The sequence below is a fragment of the Ascaphus truei genome, chromosome 11, assembly GCF_040206685.1.
Source record: "Ascaphus truei isolate aAscTru1 chromosome 11, aAscTru1.hap1, whole genome shotgun sequence".
In the NCBI taxonomy this organism is placed as follows: Eukaryota; Metazoa; Chordata; class Amphibia; order Anura; family Ascaphidae; genus Ascaphus; species Ascaphus truei.
In genome coordinates, this window is record NC_134493.1 from 57,846,848 (window position 1) to 57,873,042 (window position 26,195).

General features: G+C 54.9%; 1 protein-coding gene across 1 annotated transcript in view; it reads left to right on the forward strand.

The window, feature by feature from the left end:
* LOC142463604 (uncharacterized) overlaps window positions 1–26,195 on the forward strand; it is a 131,327-nt gene that overhangs the window by 89,662 nt on the left and 15,470 nt on the right. The window contains exons 18-22 of the mRNA XM_075566552.1: window positions 1,330–1,609; window positions 3,241–3,450; window positions 12,962–13,014; window positions 21,181–21,264; window positions 25,474–25,759. Coding sequence (XP_075422667.1) covers window positions 1,330–1,609; window positions 3,241–3,450; window positions 12,962–13,014; window positions 21,181–21,264; window positions 25,474–25,759 — 913 coding nt within the window. The remainder of the gene's footprint in view (window positions 1–1,329; window positions 1,610–3,240; window positions 3,451–12,961; window positions 13,015–21,180; window positions 21,265–25,473; window positions 25,760–26,195) is intronic.

Below are 26,195 nucleotides of genomic sequence, written 5' to 3' on the forward strand. Positions count from 1 at the left end.
CCCAGTGTCCCAGACCGGGTAACCCGTGCGGCTGGCTGCAGTTGGACGGGTAACGCGGTAGACGGGCGCTTGTCTCTTGTTGGTGCACAAGAGGACACACACGGGTGGTAGTGTAACAGTGGAAGGCTCAGACACAATACACAGAGCAATAAGACATAACCGTGTCCCCAGTAACGTTATCTCCAGACTCAGGAACATTAGTTGTACATTGCAGAACACACTCCCACGTCCCAATGTAAGTGTTGGCCGGCTTAGTCTATCGTACCACACGAGGCCCCCAGGAAGGTTACAGATACAGGCCTGTTACACTCAGGTGTAGTGTACGAGTACCCAGAGATGCTGCGATGCATATAGGGGTCCCGCAGACTTACTGTTTGTCCTGTAAAGGATTTGGGGGAAGTGTAAGATGCTGAGGGTCTCTTGTAGTCTCTCACTAAGTGGAGCATGAATACTCTGCTGAACAGGAACCAGGGCCACACATTCTGATCTCAGCTCACAGGGGTCTCCTTACATGTAACACTTCAACCCGTCAGACTTCAGTGCTGAGAGGTCTTCAGACCCCAGACCCTCACACAAATCAGGTGTCTCAGCAACTCGGCTCAATCAGTCTGACACCGTCTTAAGATGGCTGCCAGCACCTTCACACTGTCACATGGGCCTGGGACAAGGAATTTCTTCTTTAAAGTGACCGTTTTTTTTGCAGACTTCCCACTAGGCAGCTGGGCTCCTTTCTCTCACAACTGGGGTCTTCTCCAGGATGGTTAAATTTGCTTTTTTGAGACTGAACTGCGGAATCCGCGGCTCAAAGAAAACGGGCCAGACTGTGCCAGTGTCAAGGATTGGACTTCGGCTGAAGTGGATCCCAGTGGCAGGAACAGCAGGGAGAGTAGTAGGAGTCACAAGCAGAGGTCAGAGGCAGGCGGCAGATTGCATAGTCAGGTAACAAGCAGAGGTCGGCAACGAGGAGACTGGAACAGGATGATAGCAATATCTGGCACAGCAGTAAACACAGGAACCTTGCAGGAGCTAAGGAACCAGTATAAACAGGCAGAGGAACAGGAAAGGGAGGTTATATAGGCAGGCTGAGAGGTGGAGCACAGGTGCAGAGGTGTCAGGTATCAGGTTCTGGAATGTTCCTTAGTTTAGCAGCAGCAATCCCGGTGGACAAGTATAGGTACTGCAGGCTAGAACAAGACATTGAGAGTGGCAGCAGTCCCGGTGGCCAAGCATGGGTACAGCAGGCTAGAGAATATGACTGCCAGATTATAATTCTGGTGAAAATGTTGCCCGTGTCTAACTAGGATACAAACATGTTCTTGTTTATTTCAGGAGCCAAAACCAAAACACACCATCGGGATCTTCTCACGGTCAGGGCAGAGTGATTATAAATGGCTGGGGGACCTGCTGAGATCTGAGGACTTCTGGGATCAGGTTCAGGACGTCAGACCCGGTTACATTTCTAACGCTGGAGGCCGCCAGTTCCGAGAGGACGTCTCTCAGTGCACATTCGCAATCCTGTATCACACCAAGAAGAGAGGGAGGATAAATATCACGGATGTGACGGACTCTCTGTATGACGATGAGCTGAGATATCTATCTGCTGCACTCGGTAAGAGACACACAATATACATATCTATCTATCTATCTATCTATCTATCTATCTATCTATCTCTCTATCTCTCTATCTATCTATCTATCTATCTATCTATCTATCTATCTATCTATCTATCTATCTCTCTATCTCTCTATCTATCTATCTATCTCTCTATCTCTCTATCTATCTATCTATCTATCTATCTATCTATCTATCTATCTCTCTATCTCTCTATCTCTCTATCTCTCTATGTCTCTATCTCTCTATCTCTCTATCTCTCTATCTCTCTATCTATCTATCTATCTCTCTATCTCTCTATCTCTCTATCTATCTATCTATCTATCTATCTATCTATCTATCTCTCTATCTCTCTATCTCTCTATCTCTCTATGTCTCTATCTCTCTATCTCTCTATCTCTCTATCTCTCTATCTCTCTATGTCTCTATCTCTCTATCTCTCTATCTCTCTATCTCTCTATCTATCTCTCTATCTATCTATCTATCTATCTCTCTATCTATCTCTCTATCTCTCTATCTATCTCTCTATCTCTCTATCTATCTATCTATCTATCTCTCTATCTATCTCTCTATCTCTCTATCTATCTACCCTGTAACACTTTCCTATATCACACTGCAGAGTCGCAGAGCTGTACATACGGTGTATCAGACACACGTCCTGCCTGCAGATCTCACACTATCATTTTGTGTCTTTTAGGCTGCGCGTATAGTGCCCGCGATGGGTGATGTCACCCGTCGCCACTAGCGAAAGTTGTATTTCTCTTTGCGGCGGCGTCGCGGGGGCGACGAGGCATTTGATTGGTTCAGGGGCTGTCACATGAGGCGACAGCCCTTGAAAAATCAAATATTGCCAGTTTCAGGAATTCGCGTCTCTCCGTCGCTTTGGCGACAATGCATTTGTTTTCAGGCGATGATGCGTCGCCGGCACTATAAGCGCAGCCTCAGGCCCATGGACCTTGAGGAAGCGCCATAAGCGCAAAACATGTCAGTCTACGTGCCTATGATCTATTAAAGTTATTTTTGTATCCACGCTACCCTCCTTCATTTTTGGTGGTGAGTAGCAATCTCTTCGTTTTTATAAACAGATATTGGACTTTCAGGCTGCCGGACTGTCAGTGCGCACGGCACTTTATGCAGAATATTATAATCACATTGGGTGTGTGCAGAAGAGAAAACTATCATATATATTACAGAATATCACCGGATATCTCACTATAACGCACGTGGTACATCATTATATCACATATCTCATCGGAATGGGACCTGACAAAATGCATCTGGATATTAATATGGGGATTAAGGATTAAAGACACAACTATGCCTGGCATAGACCTGATACACATATAATTATCACGGATTGTGTATGAAATGCCCCTGGTGTAACTATGAGACACGTAGTGGAACAGTGCAAGCTCAATGAATCTCTGTTCCGAAGAGCTTACACTTTATGGCATAATGTACATCTCCACAACATGAAATACTTGTCTTTAAGTTCATACAAGATGATGTGACTGAAACAGGATCTCTGCACAGCCTGGTGACCCCATAAGCTTCACATCACTAAATCTGATCTCCTATTATCTGTATGAATAACCTATATGGGGATTCTCTCTCTGTGCTGTGTGTAGGGAAGGAGAACGTCATTGTGGTGGTGGATGACCTGGAGGACAGCAGCTCCGAGGAGAAGAGACGGATCCTGGAGACACAGCCCAAGATTGGGACTCTGGCCCAGGATCTGTTACTCTTCACTGCGAAAGAGAAGAAGGGCGACAAGAGGCTGCTGAGAAACCGAAAGAGCTTAACGCTTCTCCTAAGTGGTAGCAGTAAATTTACAATATGTATGTATGTCTTTATTTATTTAGCACATATGGTGTTAATCTTACCCTCCTCCCTACAGGTGTCACCGGCACTCGTCCATGTTACCCTCCTCCCTACAGGTGTCACCGGCACTCGTCCATGTTACCCTCCTCCCTACAGGTGACACCTGCACTCGTCCATGTTACCCTCCTCCCTACAGGTGTTACCTGCACTCGTCCATGTGACCCTCCTCCCTACAGGTGACACCTGCACTCGTCCATGTTACCCTCCTCCCTACAGGTGACACCGGCACTCGCCCATGTTACCCTCCTCCCTACAGGTGTCACCTGCACTCGTCCATGTTACCCTCCTCCCTAAAGGTGACACCTGCACTCGTCCATGTTACCCTCCTGCCTACAGGTGTCACCTGCACTCGTCCATGTGACCCTCCTCCCTACAGGTGTTACCTGCACTCGTCCATGTGACCCTCCTCCCTACAGGTGTCACCTGCACTCGTCCATGTTACCCTCCTCCCTACAGGTGACACCTGCACTCGTCCATGTGACCCTCCTCCCTACAGGTGTCACCTGCACTCGTCCATGTTACCCTCCTCCCTACAGGTGACACCTGCACTCGTCCATGTTACCCTCCTCCCTACAGGTGTCACCTGCACTCGTCCATGTTACCCTCCCTACAGGTGTTACCTGCACTTGCCCATGTTACCCTTCTCCCTACAGGTGTTACCTGCACTTGCCCATGTTACCCTCCTCCCTACAGGTGTCACCGGCACTCGTCCATGTTACCCTCCTCCCTACAGGTGTCACCTGCACTCGTCCATGTTACCCTCCTCCCTACAGGTGACACCTGCACTCGTCCATGTTACCCTCCTCCCTACAGGTGTCACCTGCACTCGTCCATGTTACCCTCCTCCATACAGGTGTCACCTGCACTCGTCCATGTTACCCTCCTCCCTACAGGTGTTACCTGCACTCGCCCATGTTACCCTTCTCCCTACAGGTGTCACCGGCACTCGTCCATGTTACCCTCCTCCCTACAGGTGTCACCTGCACTCGTCCATGTTACCCTCCTCCCTACAGGTGACACCTGCACTCGTCCATGTTACCCTCCTCCCTACAGGTGTCACCTGCACTAGTCCATGTTACCCTCCTCCCTACAGGTGTCACCTGCACTCGTCCATGTGACCCTCCTCCCTACAGGTGTTACCTGCACTCGTCCATGTTACCCTCCTCCCTACAGGTGTCACCTGCACTAGTCCATGTTACCCTCCTCCCTACAGGTGTTACCTGCACTAGTCCATGTTACCCTCCTCCCTACAGGTGTCACCTGCACTCGTCCATGTTACCCTCCTCCATACAGGTGTCACCTGCACTCGTCCATGTGACCCTCCTCCCTACAGGTGTTACCTGCACTTGCCCATGTTACCCTTCTCCCTACAGGTGTTACCTGCACTTGCCCATGTTACCCTCCTCCCTACAGGTGTCACCTGTACTCGTCCATGTTACCCTCCTCCCTACAGGTGACACCTGCACTCGTCCATGTTACCCTCCTCCCTACAGGTGTCACCTGCACTTGTCCATGTTACCCTCCCTACAGGTGTCACCTGTACTCGTCCATGTGACCCTCCTCCCTACAGGTGTTACCTGCACTTGCCCATGTTACCCTTCTCCCTACAGGTGTTACCTGCACTCGCCCATGTTACCCTCCTCCCTACAGGTGTCACCTGCACTCGTCCATGTTACCCTCCTCCCTACAGGTGACACCTGCACTCGTCCATGTTACCCTCCTGCCTACAGGTGTCACCTGCACTCGTCCATGTGACCCTCCTCCCTACAGGTGTCACCTGCACTCGTCCATGTGACCCTCCTCCCTACAGGTGTCACCTGCACTCGTCCATGTTGCCCTCCTCCCTACAGGTGACACCTGCACTCGTCCATGTGACCCTCCTCCCTACAGGTGTCACCTGCACTCGTCCATGTTACCCTCCTCCCTACAGGTGACACCTGCACTCGTCCATGTTACCCTCCTCCCTACAGGTGTCACCTGCACTCGTCCATGTTACCCTCCTCCCTACAGGTGTCACCTGCACTCGTCCATGTGACCCTCCTCCCTACAGGTGTCACCTGCACTCGTCCATGTGACCCTCCTCCCTACAGGTGTTACCTGCACTTGCCCATGTTACCCTTCTCCCTACAGGTGTTACCTGCACTTGCCCATGTTACCCTCCTCCCTACAGGTGTCACCGGCACTCGTCCATGTTACCCTCCTCCCTACAGGTGTCACCTGCACTTGTCCATGTTACCCTCCTCCCTACAGGTGACACCTGCACTCGTCCATGTTACCCTCCTCCCTACAGGTGTTACCTGCACTCGTCCATGTGACCCTCCTCCCTACAGGTGTTACCTGCACTCGTCCATGTTACCCTCCTCCCTACAGGTGTTACCTGCACTCGTCCATGTTACCCCCCTCCCTACAGGTGTCACCTGCACTCGTCCATGTTACCCCCCCTCCGTACAGGTGTCACCTGCACTTGCCCATGTTACCCCCCTCCGTACAGGTGTCACCTGCACTCGTCCATGTTACCCTCCTCCGTACAGGTGTCACCGGCACTCGTCCATGTTACCCTCCTCCCTACAGGTGACACCTGCACTCGTCCATGTTACCCTCCTCCCTACAGGTGTCACCGGCACTCGTCCATGTTACCCTCCTCCCTACAGGTGTCACCTGCACTCGTCCATGTTACCCTCCTCCCTACAGGTGTCACCTGCACTCGTCCATGGGACCCTCCTCCCTACAGGTGTCACCTGCACTCGTCCATGTGACCCTCCCCCCTACAGGTGTCACCTGCACTCGTCCATGTGACCCTCCTCCCTACAGGTGTCACCTGCACTCGTCCATGTTACCCTCCTCCCTACAGGTGTCACCGGCACTCGCCCATGTTACCCTCCTCCCTACAGGTGACACCTGCACTCGTCCATGTTACCCTCCTCCCTACAGGTGTTACCTGCACTCGTCCATGTTACCCTCCTCCCTACAGGTGTTACCTGCACTCGTCCATGTTACCCCCCTCCCTACAGGTGTCACCTGCACTCGTCCATGTTACCCTCCTCCCTACAGGTGTCACCTGCACTCGCCCATGTTACCCTCCTCCCTACAGGTGTCACCTGCACTCGTCCATGTTACCCTCCTCCCTACAGGTGTTACCGGCACTCGTCCATGTTACACTCCTCCCTACAGGTGTCACCGGCACTCGCCCATGTTACCCTCCTCCCTACAGGTGACACCTGCACTCGTCCATGTTACCCTCCTCCCTACAGGTGTCACCTGCACTCGTCCATGTTACCCTCCTCCCTACAGGTGTCACCTGCACTCGTCCATGTTACCCTCCTCCCTACAGGTGTCACCTGCACTCGTCCATGTGACCCTCCTCCCTACAGGTGTCACCTGCACTCGTCCATGTGACCCTCCTCCCTACAGGTGTTACCTGCACTTGCCCATGTTACCCTTCTCCCTACAGGTGTTACCTGCACTCGTCCATGTGACCCTCCTCCCTACAGGTGTTACCTGCACTCGTCCATGTTACCCTCCTCCCTACAGGTGTCACCTGCACTTGTCCATGTTACCCTCCCTACAGGTGTCACCTGTACTCGTCCATGTGACCCTCCTCCCTACAGGTGTTACCTGCACTTGCCCATGTTACCCTCCTCCCTACAGGTGTCACCGGCACTCGTCCATGTTACCCTCCTCCCTACAGGTGTCACCTGCACTTGTCCATGTTACCCTCCCTACAGGTGTCACCTGTACTCGTCCATGTGACCCTCCTCCCTACAGGTGTTACCTGCACTTGCCCATGTTACCCTTCTCCCTACAGGTGACACCTGCACTTGCCCATGTTACCCTCCTCCCTACAGGTGTCACCGGCACTTGTCCATGTTACCCTCCCTACAGGTGTCACCTGTACTCGTCCATGTTACCCTTCTCCCTACAGGTGTCACCTGTACTCGTCCATGTTACCCTTCTCCCTACAGGTGTTACCTGCACTTGCCCATGTTACCCTCCTCCCTACAGGTGTCACCTGCACTCGTCCATGTTACCCTCCTCCCTACAGGTGACACCTGCACTCGCCCATGTTACCCTCCTCCCTACAGGTGTTACCTGCACTCGTCCATGTTACCCTCCTCCCTACAGGTGTTACCTGCACTCGTCCATGTTACCCTCCTCCCTACAGGTGTTACCTGCACTCGTCCATGTTACCCTCCTCCCTACAGGTGACACCTGCACTAGTCCATGTTACCCTCCTCCCTACAGGTGACACCTGCACTCGTCCATGTTACCCTCCTCCCTACAGGTGTCACCTGCACTCGTCCATGTTACCCCCCTCCCTACAGGTGTCACCTGCACTCGTCCATGTTACCCTCCTCCCTACAGGTGTTACCTGCACTCGTCCATGTTACCCCCCTCCCTACAGGTGTCACCTGCACTCGTCCATGTTACCCCCCTCCGTACAGGTGTCACCTGCACTTGCCCATGTTACCCCCCTCCGTACAGGTGTCACCTGCACTCGTCCATGTTACCCTCCTCCGTACAGGTGTCACCGGCACTCGTCCATGTTACCCTCCTCCCTACAGGTGACACCTGCACTCGTCCATGTTACCCTCCTCCCTACAGGTGTCACCGGCACTCGTCCATGTTACCCTCCTCCCTACAGGTGTCACCTGCACTCGTCCATGTTACCCTCCTCCCTACAGGTGTCACCTGCACTCGTCCATGGGACCCTCCTCCCTACAGGTGTCACCTGCACTCGTCCATGTGACCCTCCCCCCTACAGGTGTCACCTGCACTCGTCCATGTGACCCTCCTCCCTACAGGTGTCACCTGCACTCGTCCATGTTACCCTCCTCCCTACAGGTGTCACCGGCACTCGCCCATGTTACCCTCCTCCCTACAGGTGACACCTGCACTCGTCCATGTTACCCTCCTCCCTACAGGTGTTACCTGCACTCGTCCATGTTACCCTCCTCCCTACAGGTGTTACCTGCACTCGTCCATGTTACCCCCCTCCCTACAGGTGTCACCTGCACTCGTCCATGTTACCCTCCTCCCTACAGGTGTCACCTGCACTCGCCCATGTTACCCTCCTCCCTACAGGTGTCACCTGCACTCGTCCATGTTACCCTCCTCCCTACAGGTGTTACCGGCACTCGTCCATGTTACACTCCTCCCTACAGGTGTCACCGGCACTCGTCCATGTTACCCTCCTCCCTACAGGTGACACCTGCACTCGTCCATGTTACCCTCCTCCCTACAGGTGTCACCTGCACTCGTCCATGTTACCCTCCTCCCTACAGGTGTCACCTGCACTCGTCCATGTTACCCTCCTCCCTACAGGTGTCACCTGCACTCGTCCATGTGACCCTCCTCCCTACAGGTGTCACCTGCACTCGTCCATGTGACCCTCCTCCCTACAGGTGTTACCTGCACTTGCCCATGTTACCCTTCTCCCTACAGGTGTTACCTGCACTCGTCCATGTGACCCTCCTCCCTACAGGTGTTACCTGCACTCGTCCATGTTACCCTCCTCCCTACAGGTGTCACCTGCACTTGTCCATGTTACCCTCCCTACAGGTGTCACCTGTACTCGTCCATGTGACCCTCCTCCCTACAGGTGTTACCTGCACTTGCCCATGTTACCCTCCTCCCTACAGGTGTCACCGGCACTCGTCCATGTTACCCTCCTCCCTACAGGTGTCACCTGCACTTGTCCATGTTACCCTCCCTACAGGTGTCACCTGTACTCGTCCATGTGACCCTCCTCCCTACAGGTGTTACCTGCACTTGCCCATGTTACCCTTCTCCCTACAGGTGACACCTGCACTTGCCCATGTTACCCTCCTCCCTACAGGTGTCACCGGCACTTGTCCATGTTACCCTCCCTACAGGTGTCACCTGTACTCGTCCATGTTACCCTTCTCCCTACAGGTGTCACCTGTACTCGTCCATGTTACCCTTCTCCCTACAGGTGTTACCTGCACTTGCCCATGTTACCCTCCTCCCTACAGGTGTCACCTGCACTCGTCCATGTTACCCTCCTCCCTACAGGTGACACCTGCACTCGCCCATGTTACCCTCCTCCCTACAGGTGTTACCTGCACTCGTCCATGTTACCCTCCTCCCTACAGGTGTTACCTGCACTCGTCCATGTTACCCTCCTCCCTACAGGTGTTACCTGCACTCGTCCATGTTACCCTCCTCCCTACAGGTGACACCTGCACTAGTCCATGTTACCCTCCTCCCTACAGGTGACACCTGCACTCGTCCATGTTACCCTCCTCCCTACAGGTGACACCTGCACTCGTCCATGTGACCCTCCTCCCTACAGGTGTCACCTGCACTCGCCCATGTTACCCTCCTCCCTACAGGTGTCACCTGCACTCGCCCATGTTACCCTCCTCCCTACAGGTGTTACCTGCACTAGTCCATGTTACCCTCCTCCCTACAGGTGACACCTGCACTCGTCCATGTTACCCTCCTCCCTACAGGTGTCACCTGCACTCGTCCATGTTACCCTCCTCCCTACAGGTGTTACCTGCACTCGCCCATGTGACCCTCCTCCCTACAGGTGTCACCTGCACTCGCCCATGTTACCCTCCTCCCTACAGGTGACACCTGCACTCGTCCATGTGACCCTCCTCCCTACAGGTGTCACCTGCACTCGCCCATGTTACCCTCCTCCCTACAGGTGTCACCTGCACTCGCCCATGTTACCCTCCTCCCTACAGGTGTTACCTGCACTAGTCCATGTTACCCTCCTCCCTACAGGTGACACCTGCACTCGTCCATGTTACCCTCCTCCCTACAGGTGTCACCTGCACTCGTCCATGTTACCCTCCTCCCTACAGGTGTTACCTGCACTCGCCCATGTGACCCTCCTCCCTACAGGTGTTACCTGCACTTGCCCATGTTACCCTCCTCCATACAGGTGACACCTGCACTTGCCCATGTTACCCCCCTCCGTACAGGTGACACCTGCACTCGTCCATGTTACCCTCCTCCCTACAGGTGTTACCTGCACTCGTCCATGTTACCCCCCTCCCTACAGGTGTTACCTGCACTTGCCCATGTTACCCCCCTCCGTACAGGTGTCACCTGCACTCGTCCATGTTACCCTCCTCCCTACAGGTGTTACCTGCACTCGTCCATGTTACCCCCCTCCCTACAGGTGTTACCTGCACTTGCCCATGTTTCCCCCCTCCGTACAGGTGACACCTGCACTTGCCCATGTTACCCCCCCTCCGTACAGGTGTTACCTGCACTTGCCCATGTTACCCCCCTCCGTACAGGTGTTACCTGCACTCGCCCATGTTACCCCCCTCCGTACAGGTGTCACCGGCACTTGCCCATGTTACCCCCCTCCGTACAGGTGTTACCTGCACTCGTCCATGTGACCCTCCTCCCTACAGGTGACACCTGCACTCGTCCATGTTACCCTCCTCCCTACAGGTGTTACCTGCACTCGTCCATGTTACCCTCCTCCCTACAGGTGACACCTGCACTCGTCCATGTGACCCTCCTCCCTACAGGTGTTACCTGCACTCGTCCATGTGACCCTCCTCCCTACAGGTAACACCTGCACTTGCCCATGTTACCCTCCTCCCTACAGGTGTCACCTGCACTCGTCCATGTTACCCTCCTCCCTACAGGTGTCACCTGCACTTGCCCATGTTACCCTCCTCCCTACAGGTGTTACCTGCACTCGCCCATGTTACCCTCCTCCCTACAGGTGTTACCTGCACTCGTCCATGTTACCCTCCTCCCTACAGGTGTTACCTGCACTCGCCCATGTTACCCCCCTCCGTACAGGTGTCACCGGCACTCGTCCATGTTACCCTCCTCCCTACAGGTGTTACCTGCACTCGTCCATGTTACCCTCCTCCCTACAGGTGACACCTGCACTCGTCCATGTGACCCTCCTCCCTACAGGTGTCACCGGCACTCGTCCATGTTACCCTTCTCCCTACAGGTGACACCTGCACTCGCCCATGTTACCCTCCTCCCTACAGGTAACACCTGCACTTGCCCATGTTACCCTCCTCCCTACAGGTGTCACCTGCACTCGTCCATGTTACCCTCCTCCCTACAGGTGTCACCTGCACTTGCCCATGTTACCCTCCTCCCTACAGGTGTCACCTGCACTCGTCCATGTTACCCTCCTCCCTACAGGTGTTACCTGCACTCGCCCATGTGACCCTCCTCCCTACAGGTGTCACCTGCACTCGTCCATGTTACCCTCCTCCCTACACGTGACACCTGCACTCGTCCATGTTACCCTCCTCCCTACAGGTGTCACCTGCACTCGTCCATGTTACCCTCCTCCCTACAGGTGACACCTGCACTCGTCCATGTTACCCTCCTCCCTACAGGTGTCACCTGCACTCGTCCATGTTACCCTCCTCCCTACAGGTGACACCTGCACTCGTCCATGTTACCCTCCTCCCTACAGGTGACACCTGCACTCGCCCATGTTACCCTCCTCCCTACAGGTGTCACCTGCACTCGTCCATGTTACCCTCCTCCCTACAGGTGTCACCGGCACTCGCCCATGTTACCCTCCTCCCTACAGGTGACACCTGCACTCGTCCATGTGACCCTCCTCCCTACAGGTGACACCTGCACTCGTCCATGTTACCCTCCTCCCTACAGGTGTTACCTGCACTCGTCCATGTTACCCCCCTCCCTACAGGTGTTACCTGCACTTGCCCATGTTACCCCCCTCCGTACAGGTGTTACCTGCACTTGCCCATGTTACCCCCCTCCGTACAGGTGTCACCTGCACTCGTCCATGTTACCCCCCTCCGTACAGGTGTTACCTGCACTCGTCCATGTTACCCCCCTCCCTACAGGTGTCACCTGCACTCGTCCATGTTACCCCCCTCCGTACAGGTGTTACCTGCACTCGTCCATGTTACCCCCCTCCGTACAGGTGTTACCTGCACTCGTCCATGTTACCCCCCTCCGTACAGGTGTTACCTGCACTCGCCCATGTTACCCCCCTCCGTACAGGTGTTACCTGCACTTGCCCATGTTACCCCCCTCCGTACAGGTGTTACCTGCACTTGCCCATGTTACCCTCCTCCCTACAGGTGTTACCTGCACTTGCCCATGTTACCCCCCTCCGTACAGGTGTTACCTGCACTTGCCCATGTTACCCCCCTCCGTACAGGTGTTACCTGCACTTGCCCATGTTACCCCCCTCCGTACAGGTGTTACCTGCACTTGCCCATGTTACCCCCCTCCGTACAGGTGTTACCTGCACTTGCCCATGTTACCCCCCTCCGTACAGGTGTTACCTGCACTTGCCCATGTTACCCCCCTCCGTACAGGTGTTACCTGCACTTGCCCATGTTACCCCCCTCCGTACAGGTGTTACCTGCACTTGCCCATGTTACCCCCCTCCGTACAGGTGACATACTCTGTTCATCGCTGTACATATAACATTGATACATGAGATCCCCTCTATCTTTTTCTGCTTTACAGCTTTTAGTAAGGACGGACCCCGAAAGCAAGAATCCTCGTTATCACGGCCCGAGGCAAGTCCTATATACACAGAAACACAGGCATGTCCTATATACACAGAAACACAGGCATGTCCTATATACACAGAAACACAGGCATGTCCTATATACACAGAAACACAGGCATGTCCTATATACACAGAAACACAGGCATGTCCTATATACACAGAAACACAGGCATGTCCTATATACACAGAAACACAGGCATGTCCTATATACACAGAAACACAGGTATGTCCTATATACACAGAAACACAGGCATGTCCTATATACACAGAAACACAGGCAAGTCCTATATACACAGAAACACAGGCATGTCCTATATACACAGAAACACAGGCAAGTCCTATATACACAGAAACACAGGCAAGTCCTATATACACAGAAACACAGGCAAGTCCTATATACACAGAAACACAGGCATGTCCTATATACACAGAAACACAGGCATGTCCTATATACACAGAAACACAGGCATGTCCTATATACACAGAAACACAGGCATGTCCTATATACACAGAAACACAGGCATGTCCTATATACACAGAAACACAGGCATGTCCTATATACACAGAAACACAGGCATGTCCTATATACACAGAAACACAGAATGTGACAGGCGCTAAGAGCCTCGCTTCCCTGTGTCTGCCCTTATCCTGATCTGCTGTCATACCTCACACCCTATCTGATGCTTAGGGATTTCTTTAATATTTGGGACGTAGTCTTATGTCTGGGGGAGAGAGCGAGCCTTTCAGGGGGAGAGAGCGAGCCTGTCAGGGGGAGAGAGCGAGCCTGTCAGGGGGAGAGAGCGAGCCTGTCAGGGGGAGAGAGCGAGCCTGTCAGGGGGAGAGAGCGAGCCTGTCAGGGGGAGAGAGCGAGCCTGTCAGGGGGAGAGAGCGAGGCTGTCAGGGGGAGAGAGCGAGGCTGTCAGGGGGAGAGAGCGAGCCTGTCAGGGGGAGAGAGCGAGCCTGTCAGGGGGAGAGAGCGAGCCTGTCAGGGGGAGAGAGCGAGCCTGTCAGGGGGAGAGAGCGAGCCTGTCAGGGGGAGAGAGCGAGCCTGTCAGGGGGAAAGAGCGAGCCTGTCAGGGGGAGAGAGCGAGGCTGTCAGGGGGAGAGAGCGAGGCTGTCAGGGGGAGAGAGCGAGGCTGTCAGGGGGAGAGAGCGAGGCTGTCAGGGGGAGAGAGCGAGGCTGTCAGGGGGAGAGAGCGAGGCTGTCAGGGGGAGAGAGCGAGCCTGTCAGGGGGAGAGAGCGAGCCTGTCAGGGGGAGAGAGCGAGGCTGTCAGGGGGAGAGAGCGAGGCTGTCAGGGGGAGAGAGCGAGCCTGTCAGGGGGAGAGAGCGAGCCTGTCAGGGGGAGAGAGCGAGCCTGTCAGGGGGAGAGACAGGGGGAGAGAGAGAGCCTGTCAGGGGGAGAGAGAGAGCCTGTCAGGGGGAGAGAGCGAGCCTGTCAGGGGGAGAGAGCGAGCCTGTCAGGGGGAGAGAGCGAGCCTGTCAGGGGGAGAGAGCGAGCCTGTCAGGGGGAGAGAGCGAGCCTGTCAGGGGGAGAGAGCGAGCCTGTCAGGGGGAGCGAGCGAGTCTGTCAGGGGGAGCGAGCATGTCAGGGGGAGCGAGCGAGCCTGTCAGGGGGAGCGAGCGAGCCTGTCAGGGGGGAGCGAGCGAGCCTGTCAGGGGGAGCGAGCGAGCCTGTCAGGGGGAGCGAGCGAGCCTGTCAGGGGGAGCGAGCGAGCCTGTCGGGGAGAGAGCGAGGCTGTCAGGGGGAGAGAGCGAGGCTGTCAGGGGGAGAGAGCGAGGCTGTCAGGGGTAGAGAGCGAGGCTGTCAGGGGTAGAGAGCGAGGCTGTCAGGGGGAGAGAGCGAGGCTGTCAGGGGGAGAGAGCGAGGCTGTCAGGGGGAGAGAGCGCGAGCCTGTCAGGGGGAGAGAGCGCGAGCCTGTCAGGGGGAGAGAGAGCGAGCCTGTCAGGGGGAGAGAGAGCGAGCCTGTCAGGGGGAGAGAGAGCGAGGCTGTCAGGCGGAGAGAGCGAGGCTGTCAGGCGGAGAGAGCGAGGCTGTCAGGGGGAGAGAGCGAGGCTGTCAGGGGGAGAGAGCGAGGCTGTCGGGGGGAGAGCGAGGCTGTCAATAGGAGAGAGCGAGGCTGTCAGGGGGAGAGAGCGAGGCTGTCAGGGGGAGAGAGCGAGGCTGTCAGGGGGAGAGAGCGCGAGCCTGTCAGGGGGAGAGAGCGCGAGCCTGTCAGGGGGAGAGAGCGCGAGCCTGTCAGGGGGAGAGAGAGCGAGCCTGTCAGGGGGAGAGAGAGCGAGCCTGTCAGGGGGAGAGAGAGCCAGCCTGTCAGGGGGAGAGAGAGCGAGCCTGTCAGGGGGAGAGAGCGAGCCTGTCAGGGGGAGCGAGCGAGTCTGTCAGGGGGAGCGAGCATGTCAGGGGGAGCGAGCGAGCATGTCAGGGGGAGCGAGCGAGCCTGTCAGGGGGAGCGAGCGAGCCTGTCAGGGGGAGAGAGCGAGCCTGTCAGGGGGAGAGAGCGAGGCTGTTAGGGGGAGAGAGCGAGGCTGTCAGGGGGAGAGAGCGAGGCTGTCAGGGGTAGAGAGCGAGGCTGTCAGGGGGAGAGAGCGAGGCTGTCAGGGGGAGAGAGCGAGGCTGTCAGGGGGAGAGAGCGCGAGCCTGTCAGGGGGAGAGAGCGCGAGCCTGTCAGGGGGAGAGAGAGCGAGCCTGTCAGGGGGAGAGAGAGCGAGCCTGTCAGGGGGAGAGAGAGCGAGCCTGTCAGGGGGAGAGAGAGCCAGCCTGTCAGGGGGAGAGAGAGCGAGCCTGTCAGGGGGAGAGAGAGCGAGGCTGTCAGGGGGAGAGAGCGAGGCTGTCAGGGGGAGAGAGCGAGGCTGTCAGGGGGAGAGAGCGAGGCTGTCAGGGGGAGAGAGCGAGGCTGTCAGGGGGAGAGAGCGAGGCTGTCAGGGGGAGATTGCGAGGCTGTCAGGCGGAGAGAGCGAGGCTGTCAGGGGGAGAGAGCGAGGCTGTCAGGGGGAGAGAGCGAGGCTGTCGGGGGGGAGAGCGAGGCTGTCAATAGGAGAGAGCGAGGCTGTCAGGGGGAGAGAGCGAGGCTGTCAGGGGGAGAGAGCGAGGCTGTCAGGGGGAGAGAGCGAGGCTGTCAGGGGGAGAGAGCGAGGCTGTCAGGGGGAGAGAGCGAGGCTGTCAGGGGGAGAGAGCGAGCCTGTCGGGGAGAGAGCGAGGCTGTCAGGGGGAGAGAGCGAGGCTGTCAGGGGGAGAGAGCGAGGCTGTCAGGGGGAGAGAGCGAGGCTGTCAGGGGGAGAGAGCGAGGCTGTCAGGGGGAGAGAGCGAGGCTGTCAGGGGGAGAGAGCGAGGCTGTCAGGGGGAGAGAGCGAGGCTGTCAGGGGGAGAGAGCGAGGCTGTCAGGGGGAGAGAGCGAGGCTGTCAGGGGGAGAGAGCGAGGCTGTCAGGGGGAGAGTCTGTCCCGAGCGTGTGTGGTTTCCCTCGCTGTATTAGCACCTGCCATGTCAGTTGGGATGCTATTCCCTGAGTTCATCAAACTTTCCAGCTATCCGCTAAGGTAATAAGCTAGGCTACGTGGTTTATTGGGGGCAAAGGGGTGAGAGAAGGGAGTAGTTGCCCCAGACTGGGTGGATAGGCCTACCGGGAAAATTGAGGGAGGGGTTAACCCCTTTATTATCTTAGTGGTAGTAACCGCTTTGGTAATGAAAGGGTTAACCCACCAATGAGGGCGTGTATAAGGTTAAAACTCTCTCACCTGAGCAGACCAGGAAAAACCACACCCAGCTTGTAGGTCTGCGAGCTGATTGGGAAGGGGAGGTTTTAAAATCAGCAGCAAACTTCCTACACAATCTTTCATTTTGCCCTCAACTTGTGACGGAACAGGCTGCAGAGAGCCTGTCAGGGGGAGAGAGCGAGCCTGTCAGGGGGAGAGAGCGAGCCTGTCAGGGGGAGAGAGCGAGTCTGTCAGGGGGAGCGAGCGAGCCTGTCAGGGGGAGCGAGCGAGCCTGTCAGGGGGAGCGAGCGAGGCTGTCAGGGGGAGAGAGCGCGAGCCTGTCAGGGGGAGAGAGCGCGAGCCTGTCAGGGGGAGAGAGAGCGAGCCTGTCAGGGGGAGAGAGAGCGAGCCTGTCAGGGGGAGAGAGAGCGAGCCTGTCAGGGGGAGAGAGAGCGAGCCTGTCAGGGGGAGAGAGAGCGAGCCTGTCAGGGGGAGAGAGAGCGAGCCTGTCAGGGGGAGAGAGAGCCAGCCTGTCAGGGGGAGAGAGAGCCAGCCTGTCAGGGGGAGAGAGAGCCAGCCTGTCAGGGGGAGAGAGAGCCAGCCTGTCAGGGGGAGAGAGAGCCAGCCTGTCAGGGGGAGAGAGAGCCAGCCTGTCAGGGGGAGAGAGAGCCAGCCTGTCAGGGGGAGAGAGAGCCAGCCTGTCAGGGGGAGAGAGAGCCAGCCTGTCAGGGGGAGAGAGAGCGAGGCTGTCAGGGGGAGAGAGCGAGGCTGTCAGGGGGAGAGAGCGAGGCTGTCAGGGGGAGAGAGCGAGGCTGTCAGGGGGAGAGAGCGAGGCTGTCAGGGGGAGAGAGCGAGGCTGTCAGGGGGAGAGAGCGAGGCTGTCAGGGGGAGAGAGCGAGGCTGTCAGGGGGAGATTGCGAGGCTGTCAGGCGGAGAGAGCGAGGCTGTCAGGCGGAGAGAGCGAGGCTGTCAGGCGGAGAGAGCGAGGCTGTCAGGGGGAGAGAGCGAGGCTGTCAGGGGGAGAGAGCGAGGCTGTCAGGGGGAGAGAGCGAGGCTGTCGGGGGGAGAGCGAGGCTGTCAATAGGAGAGAGCGAGGCTGTCAGGGGGAGAGAGCGAGGCTGTCAATAGGAGAGAGCGAGGCTGTCAGGGGGAGAGAGCGAGGCTGTCAGGGGGAGAGAGCGAGGCTGTCAGGGGGAGAGAGCGAGGCTGTCAGGGGGAGAGAGCGAGCCTGTCGGGGAGAGAGCGAGGCTGTCAGGGGGAGAGAGCGAGGCTGTCAGGGGGAGAGAGCGAGGCTGTCAGGGGGAGAGAGCGAGGCTGTCAGGGGGAGAGAGCGAGGCTGTCAGGAGGAGAGAGCGAGGCTGTCAGGGGGAGAGAGCGAGGCTGTCAGGGGGAGAGAGCGAGGCTGTCAGGGGGAGAGTCTGTCCCGAGCGTGTGTGGTTTCCCTCGCTGTATTAGCACCTGCCATGTCAGTTGGGATGCTATTCCCTGAGTTCATCAAACTTTCCAGCTATCCGCTAAGGTAATAAGCTAGGCTACGTGGTTTATTGGGGGCAAAGGGGTGAGAGAAGGGAGTAGTTGCCCCAGACTGGGTGGATAGGCCTACCGGGAAAATTGAGGGAGGGGTTAACCCCTTTATTATCTTAGTGGTAGTAACCGCTTTGGTAATGAAAGGGTTAACCCACCAATGAGGGCGTGTATAAGGTTAAAACTCTCTCACCTGAGCAGACCAGGAAAAACCACACCCAGCTTGTAGGTCTGCGAGCTGATTGGGAAGGGGAGGTTTTAAAATCAGCAGCAAACTTCCTACACAATCTTTCATTTTGCCCTCAACTTGTGACGGAACAGGCTGCAGAGAGCCTGTCAGGGGGAGCGAGCGAGCCTGTCAGGGGGAGAGAGCGAGCCTGTCAGGGGGAGAGAGCGAGCCTGTCAGGGGGAGAGAGCGAGCCTGTCAGGGGGAGAGAGCGAGCCTGTCAGGGGGAGAGAGCGAGCCTGTCAGGGGAAGAGAGCGAGCTTGTCAGGGGGAGAGAGCGAGCCTGTCAGGGGGAGAGAGCGAGCCTGTCAGGGGGAGAGAGCGAGCCTGTCAGGGGAAGAGAGCGAGCCTGTCAGGGGGAGAGAGCGAGCCTGTCAGGGGGAGAGAGCGAGCCTGTCAGGGGGAGAGAGCGAGCCTGTCAGGGGGAGAGAGCGAGCCTGTCAGGGGGAGAGAGCGAGCCTGTCAGGGGGAGAGAGCGAGCCTGTCAGGGGGAGAGAGCGAGCCTGTCAGGGGGAGAGGGCGAGCCTGTCAGGGGGAGAGGGCGAGGCTGTCAGGGGGAGAGGGCGAGCCTGTCAGGGGGAGAGGGCGAGGCTGTCAGGGGGAGAGGGCGAGCCTGTCAGGGGGAGAGAGCGAGCCTGTCAGGGGAAGAGAGCGAGCCTGTCAGGGGAAGAGAGCGAGCCTGTCAGGGGGAGAGAGCGAGCCTGTCAGGGGGAGAGAGCGAGCCTGTCAGGGGGAGAGAGCGAGCCTGTCAGGGGGAGAGAGCGAGCCTGTCAGGGGGAGAGAGCGAGCCTGTCAGGGGGAGAGAGCGAGCCTGTCAGGGGGAGAGAGCGAGCCTGTCAGGGGGAGAGAGCGAGCCTGTCAGGGGGGGAGAGAGCGAGCCTGTCAGGAGGAGAGAGCGAGCCTGTCGGGGGGGGGAGAGAGAGAGAGAGCCTGTCGGGGGGAGAGAGCGAGCCTGTCGGGGGGAGAGAGCGAGCCTGTCAGGGGGAGAGAGCGAGCCTGTCAGGGGGAGAGAGCGAGCCTGTCAGGGGGAGAGAGCGAGCCTGTCAGGGGGAGAGAGCGAGCCTGTCAGGGGAAGAGAGCGAGCTTGTCAGGGGGAGAGAGCGAGCCTGTCAGGGGGAGAGAGCGAGCCTGTCAGGGGGAGAGAGCGAGCCTGTCAGGGGAAGAGAGCGAGCCTGTCAGGGGGAGAGAGCGAGCCTGTCAGGGGGAGAGAGCGAGCCTGTCAGGGGGAGAGAGCGAGCCTGTCAGGGGGAGAGAGCGAGCCTGTCAGGGGGAGAGAGCGAGCCTGTCAGGGGGAGAGGGCGAGCCTGTCAGGGGGAGAGGGCGAGCCTGTCAGGGGGAGAGGGCGAGCCTGTCAGGGGGAGAGGGCGAGGCTGTCAGGGGGAGAGGGCGAGCCTGTCAGGGGGAGAGGGCGAGCCTGTCAGGGGGAGAGGGCGAGCCTGTCAGGGGGAGAGAGCGAGCCTGTCAGGGGGAGAGAGCGAGCCTGTCAGGGGGAGAGAGCGAGGCTGTCAGGGGGAGAGAGCGAGCCTGTCAGGGGGAGAGAGCGAGCCTGTCAGGGGGAGAGAGCGAGCCTGTCAGGGGGAGAGAGCGAGCCTGTCAGGGGGAGAGAGCGAGCCTGTCAGGGGGAGAGAGCGAGCCTGTCAGGGGGAGCGAGCGAGCCTGTCAGGGGGAGCGAGCGAGCCTGTCAGGGGGAGCGAGCGAGCCTGTCAGGGAGAGCGAGCGAGCCTGTCAGGGGGAGCGAGCGAGCCTGTCAGGGGGAGCGAGCGAGCCTGTCAGGGGGAGCGAGCGAGCCTGTCAGGGGGAGCGAGCGAGCCTGTCGGGGGGTGGGGGGGGTGTAGCCTGAACTGCCTTTTGGATACCTGTGCTTAGGTTCTGTGTCCGGTGGTTTTGCAGACGTATACTATTTAAGTTAAAGACTTTGTTGTTTTGTTACCGAATTACTGCAACCCCTAACTCCGGGAATAAAGAACTTTAATTACAATAAAGTGATTGTGAGCTCCTTCCTGACCACACCTACAAGGCCGCTCCATCACACCCTCCCACTACCCACCCGAGAGGCCTAACCACCCACCTTGGGGCAACTACCCCCTTCACCCACCCCTGTGCCCCAATAAACATTACAATACAAACATCACTGCAACACATTGAACACCCCCACCCCCCTTCCCCCAACACATACAATACAGTAATGGGCAAAATCCTTATTATCCATAGCTGGATAATGGCACATTTGCCCATTAAAAATTAAAACATAACCAAAACATTAACCAGCCAGCACATTGTCAATTAAAGTTCTACTTACCCCTGCCATGATAAAGCCCATCCTCGCCCTCCTCGTCTTCCTCTTCTTCTTCTTCTGGCACCAACCGTAAAATAAAAAACTGACTACTGGCCACTAACCCTTTAATCACCTTAGCGGTTATTAACCACTGTGGTAATTAAGGGGTTTACCCCCTCCTACCGCTACCCACCCGGGAGGCCTAACCACCCTCCCCAGAGCAACTACCCCACCTGCTCTAGCCACTGATTGGCACAGTGCCACACCAATGCCCTATGGGCATGGTTTGACACTGACAGTCAATGGGCAAGCTGCAAAACAAAAACCCAGCAGCAAATAAAACCACATTCACTTTCCATTAAAAATAAATAAATGCCGATGCAAACGCCAACCTACATAAGCAATGCACAATGAAATAAAATACAATTAATGTGTTTCTTACTTTTCATGTCCTCAGCCTCCGAATCCGACTCCAGCAGTACCAGCACGGCCCATCAACAGGCCCACGATGCAATGCTCCTCAACAACCGATGGGCCTCCGGTAAGCTTCTTTCTTCTATTCTTCATCTGTATTTTGTAATCCAATTGCAGGGAGATGTTGTCCCGTCGACTTCGTGGCTTCAAATGAGACATGACAGGTCTGTGACGTCACATTTGAGTGTCAAAGGTTACATCTCCAATCCGATTGGATGGTGTATCATGTGACAGTTTTTTATTATACGTTGTGATGTTATCAAAAGGGAGGGATGCCAGCCAATCAGGAATGTTATGCTTCCTTCCCTTTAAGATCACGTCACCAAAAACAAAATAGCTGCCATCACATGGTAATAGAACCAATCGGATTGGGAGATATACAACGTGAGGCATCACATGGTACACCCCCAATCTGATTGGTTGTAGTAAATCATGTGACAGCTTCCATTATGTCACATCCTGTTTAAAAAAAGTCTGCCATCACATGGTACTTCAATCACCCTATACTCACCCTATACACCCTAACACCCCGCTGCTAATACCTCTCCCTATACACCCTAACAACCTGCTGCTAATACCTCTCCCTATACACCCTAACACCCCGCTGCTAATACCTCTCCCTATACACCCTAACATCCCGCTGCTAATACCTCTCCCTATACACCCTAACATCCCGCTGCTAATACCTCTCCCTATACACCCTAACACCCTGCTGCTAATACCTCTCCCTATACACCCTAACATCCCGCTGCTAATACCTCTCCCTATACACCCTAACACCCTGCTGCTAATACCCTCCCTATACACCCTAACACCCTGCTGCTAATACCTCTCCCTATATTCCCTAACATCCTGCTGCTAATACCTCTCCCTATACACCCTAACACCCTGCTGCTAATACCCTCCCTATACACCCTAACACCCCGCTACTAATACCTCTCCCTATACACCCTAACATCCCTCTAATACCTCTCCCCATACACCCTAACATCCCGCTGCTAATACCTCTCCCTATACACCCTCACACCCCGCTGCTAATACCTCTCCCTATACACCCTAACACCCCGCTGCTAATACCTCTCCCTATACACCCTAACACCCCGCTGCTAATACCTCTCCCTATACACCCTAACATCCCGCTGCTAATACCTCTCCCTATACACCCTAACATCCTGCTGCTAATCCCTCTCCCTATACACCCTAACATCCCGCTGCTAATACCTCTCCCTATACACCCTAACATCCCTCTAATACCTCTCCCCATACACCCTAACACCCCGCTGCTAATCCTTCTCCCTATACACCCTAACATCTCGCTACTAATACCTCTCCCTATACACCCTAACATCCCGCTGCTAATACCTCTCCCTATACTCCCTAACATCCCGCTGCTAATACCTCTCCCTATACACCCTAACACCCAGCTGCTAATACCTCTCCCTATACACCCTAACATTCTGCTGCTAATCCCTCTCCCTATACACCCTAACATCCCGCTGCTAATACCTCTCCCTATACACCCTAACATCCCACTGCTAATACCTCTCCCTATACACCCTAACACCCTGCTGCTAATACCTCTCCCTATACCCTAACACCCTGCTGCTAATACCTCTCCCTATACACCCTAACATCCCACTGCTAATACCTCTCCCTATACACCCTAACATCCCGCTGCTAATACCTCTCCCTATACACCCTAACATCCCGCTGCTAATACCTCTCCCTATATACCCTAACATCCCGCTGCTAATACCTCTCCCTATACACCCTAACATCCCGCTGCTAATACATCTCCCTATACACTCTAACATCTGGCTGCTAATACCTCTCCCTATACACCCTAACATCCCGCTGCTAATACCTCTCCCTATACACCCTAACACCCTGCTGCTAATACCTCTCCCTATACACCCTAACATCCTGCTGCTAATACCTCTCCCTATACACCCTAACATCCTGCTGCTAATACCTCTCCCTATACACCCTAACATCCCGCTGCTAATACCTCTCCCTATACACCCTAACACCCTGCTGCTAATACCTCTCCCTATACACCCTAACATCCTGCTGCTAATACCTCTCCCTATACACCCTAACATCCTGCTGCTAATACCTCTCCCTATACACCCTAACATCCTGCTGCTAATACCTCTCCCTATACACCCTAACACCCTGCTGCTAATACCTCTCCCTATACACCCTAACACCCTGCTGCTAATACCTCTCCCTATACACCCTAACACCCCGCTGCTAATACCTCTCCCTATACACCCTATCACCCCACTGCTAATACCTCTCCCTATAAACCCTAACATCCCACTGCTAATACCTCTCCCTATACACCCTAACACCCCGCTGCTAATACCTCTCCCTATACACCCTAACATCCCGCTGCTAATACCTCTCCCTATACACCCTAACATCCTGCTGCTAATACCTCTCCCTATACACCCTAACACCCTGCTGCTAATACCTCTCCCTATACACCCTAACATCCCGCTGCTAATACCTCTCCCTATACACCCTATCACTCCACTGCTAATACCTCTCCCTATACACCCTAACACCCTGCTGCTAATACCTCTCCCTATACACCCTAACACCCCGCTGCTAATACCTCTCCACCCTTCACTCCTTTTGGCTTTCCGCATTGCTTTGTTACCTCGCTCGCCTATATTTAAGTCTGCTCCTAGACCATTTCCCCTATAGGCAATGACACCCCCCTATAGGCGATGACATTATAGCGCCATTAATCCTGTATAAAGCCTTTGCATTTTTGTGACCCAATATCATTATTTTTCACTTTTTGGCATTGAATTGTAGTGTCCGCACTCTCTTTAGAATATTGCACCAATCCAGCGAAATCATTAGTAATTGTATTTACCCCGTGGAGGGGCAATCATGGTGCAGATCTGTGTGCCATCTGCAGAAAGGCATACTGTGCCCTCTAAACCATTTGTAATGTCTCTAATAAAGATATGAAAGAGCACAGGTCCCAGTACAGATCCCTGAGGCACTCCATGGGTTACATTCCCTTTATCACAACGCTGTAATCTATCCTGCAACCAATGTGTGTTTTCCACTCTACCACCTTATCGTCCAATGCCAAGCATTGTAACGTGTATCAGTCTTCTACGTGGGACAGTGTCACGGACCGTACTAATATCTGGGTAACTGCTCCCCCTGCTCCCCCTGATCTATTACCTTAGTCTCCCAGACAATAACGTGTATTAGATTGGTATGGATAGCGAGCGGTAGGAGAGAGGAATGGCAGAGCAAACCGGAATCATCCAAAAAAGAGAATTAGGAGGAAGGCGCGTTATCCATCAAAAGATTTAATAGTCATGGAAGGAGAAAAGGGCGAGGCGTTACCCTACCACCATGTTTCGTGCTACACAGCGCACTTTATACTCCTATTGGGTTGGTACGGCATGATCTCCCCAGTAAGCCCCTCGCTGCCTGCGATACTGTAGGCTGTTGGATTTTAGATGGTAAACAAGTCTGTATTTCAGCAATGTTTGCATTACTTTCCCCACTACTGAGGTCAGACTCACCGGGCTGCAGTTACCTGTCTCCTCCCTACCTCCTCTCTGGTGAAGTGGGACTACGATTCCTCTCCTCCTCCAGTCACCTGGAACTACACCTGGTAATGGTGACTGGTCAAATAGATCTGGTAATGGTGTTACCAGCACACCCCTAATCTCTTGCAATATATTTTTGTGTCCCCCATCTGGCCCCACTGACTTGTTCACTTTGAACTGAATTATTTAGAATACGTTTCTGACCCGTATTCCTTGAAAGTCACATAGAAGATGGAGAAATACCCGGAGGCTTGGATTTGTTCAGGTTGGGATGTGAGGAAAGGAGAGAATGGATGTCCCGTACATTTCTTCTCTGTACAGTATACGTCGCTATCACCCTTCAAAGGGAGTGATAATCTTTATTAAACTTTGATAGTGCCGCTTGGGGCACTATTGACATCAACAGGAGTTTTAGTAGGATAGTGCCCTGAACAGCACTATCGGAGCTTAATGAATAATCCTATATAGATCCTTTTCAATATTCTACTGAACTGTCTTCCCCGTGTTGGGGAATATTTCATTCATTTACATGGAACTGAAATCCCGAGTAAGACAGTGTCACGGCATATGGGGTAGGAGCCAAGATGGAACGTTCTGTAAGTCCCTTCTCTGTGTGTTCTCCTGCTGCTGTAAAACAATAACTAATACTAATAATATGGCGTAATGAATGCATTATTTCTGGTCTGTATCAGGGGAGGAACAGGAAATACACCATTGGGATCTTCTGCAATGTGGACACAGAACGGGACGATTACAGATGGCTGGAGGACATGCTGGGATCTGGTCTAATTAGGGATCAAGGCCGGGACGTCAGACACTGTAACTGTTGTAAGACAGGAGGAACGCAGTTCGGAAATGAGGTCTCCCAGTGCACATTCGCTATCTTGTATCACACCAAGAAGAGAGGGGAGATCAATATCACGGATGTGTCAGACTTTTTGTACGACACTGAGCTGGAATATCTATCTGCTGAACTTGGTAAGAGTTACATATTGTACCAGTATGTAACCTAATAACGGTCAGCTTCTCCAAGATCTTTCTTACGTACGTACGTACCTAAAGGTGCTATAGTGACACAAAAATAACGGATTGATGTCCCATCAGGACTCTGTTCCTTAATTGCATTGGATGACACAGTGACATTGAGAGAAGAAGCCTAAAGACCATCTATTCGGATCCTTTTGTATCATGGTGTCCTAGTGACATAGACAGAAAGGGTCTATTGCTTATTGAGTTTCTCCGTCCCATAACACATATTGAGTTTCTCCGTCCCATAACACAGATACTGTACCTCCTCGCATGCAGTATATTAACTATATAAGCAGGGGAACCCGCACACTCACAACGATATACAAAAAGAGTGAGTCAAATTATTTTTAATGAGATCAGAGACGGTATAAAAGACCCGTACGAA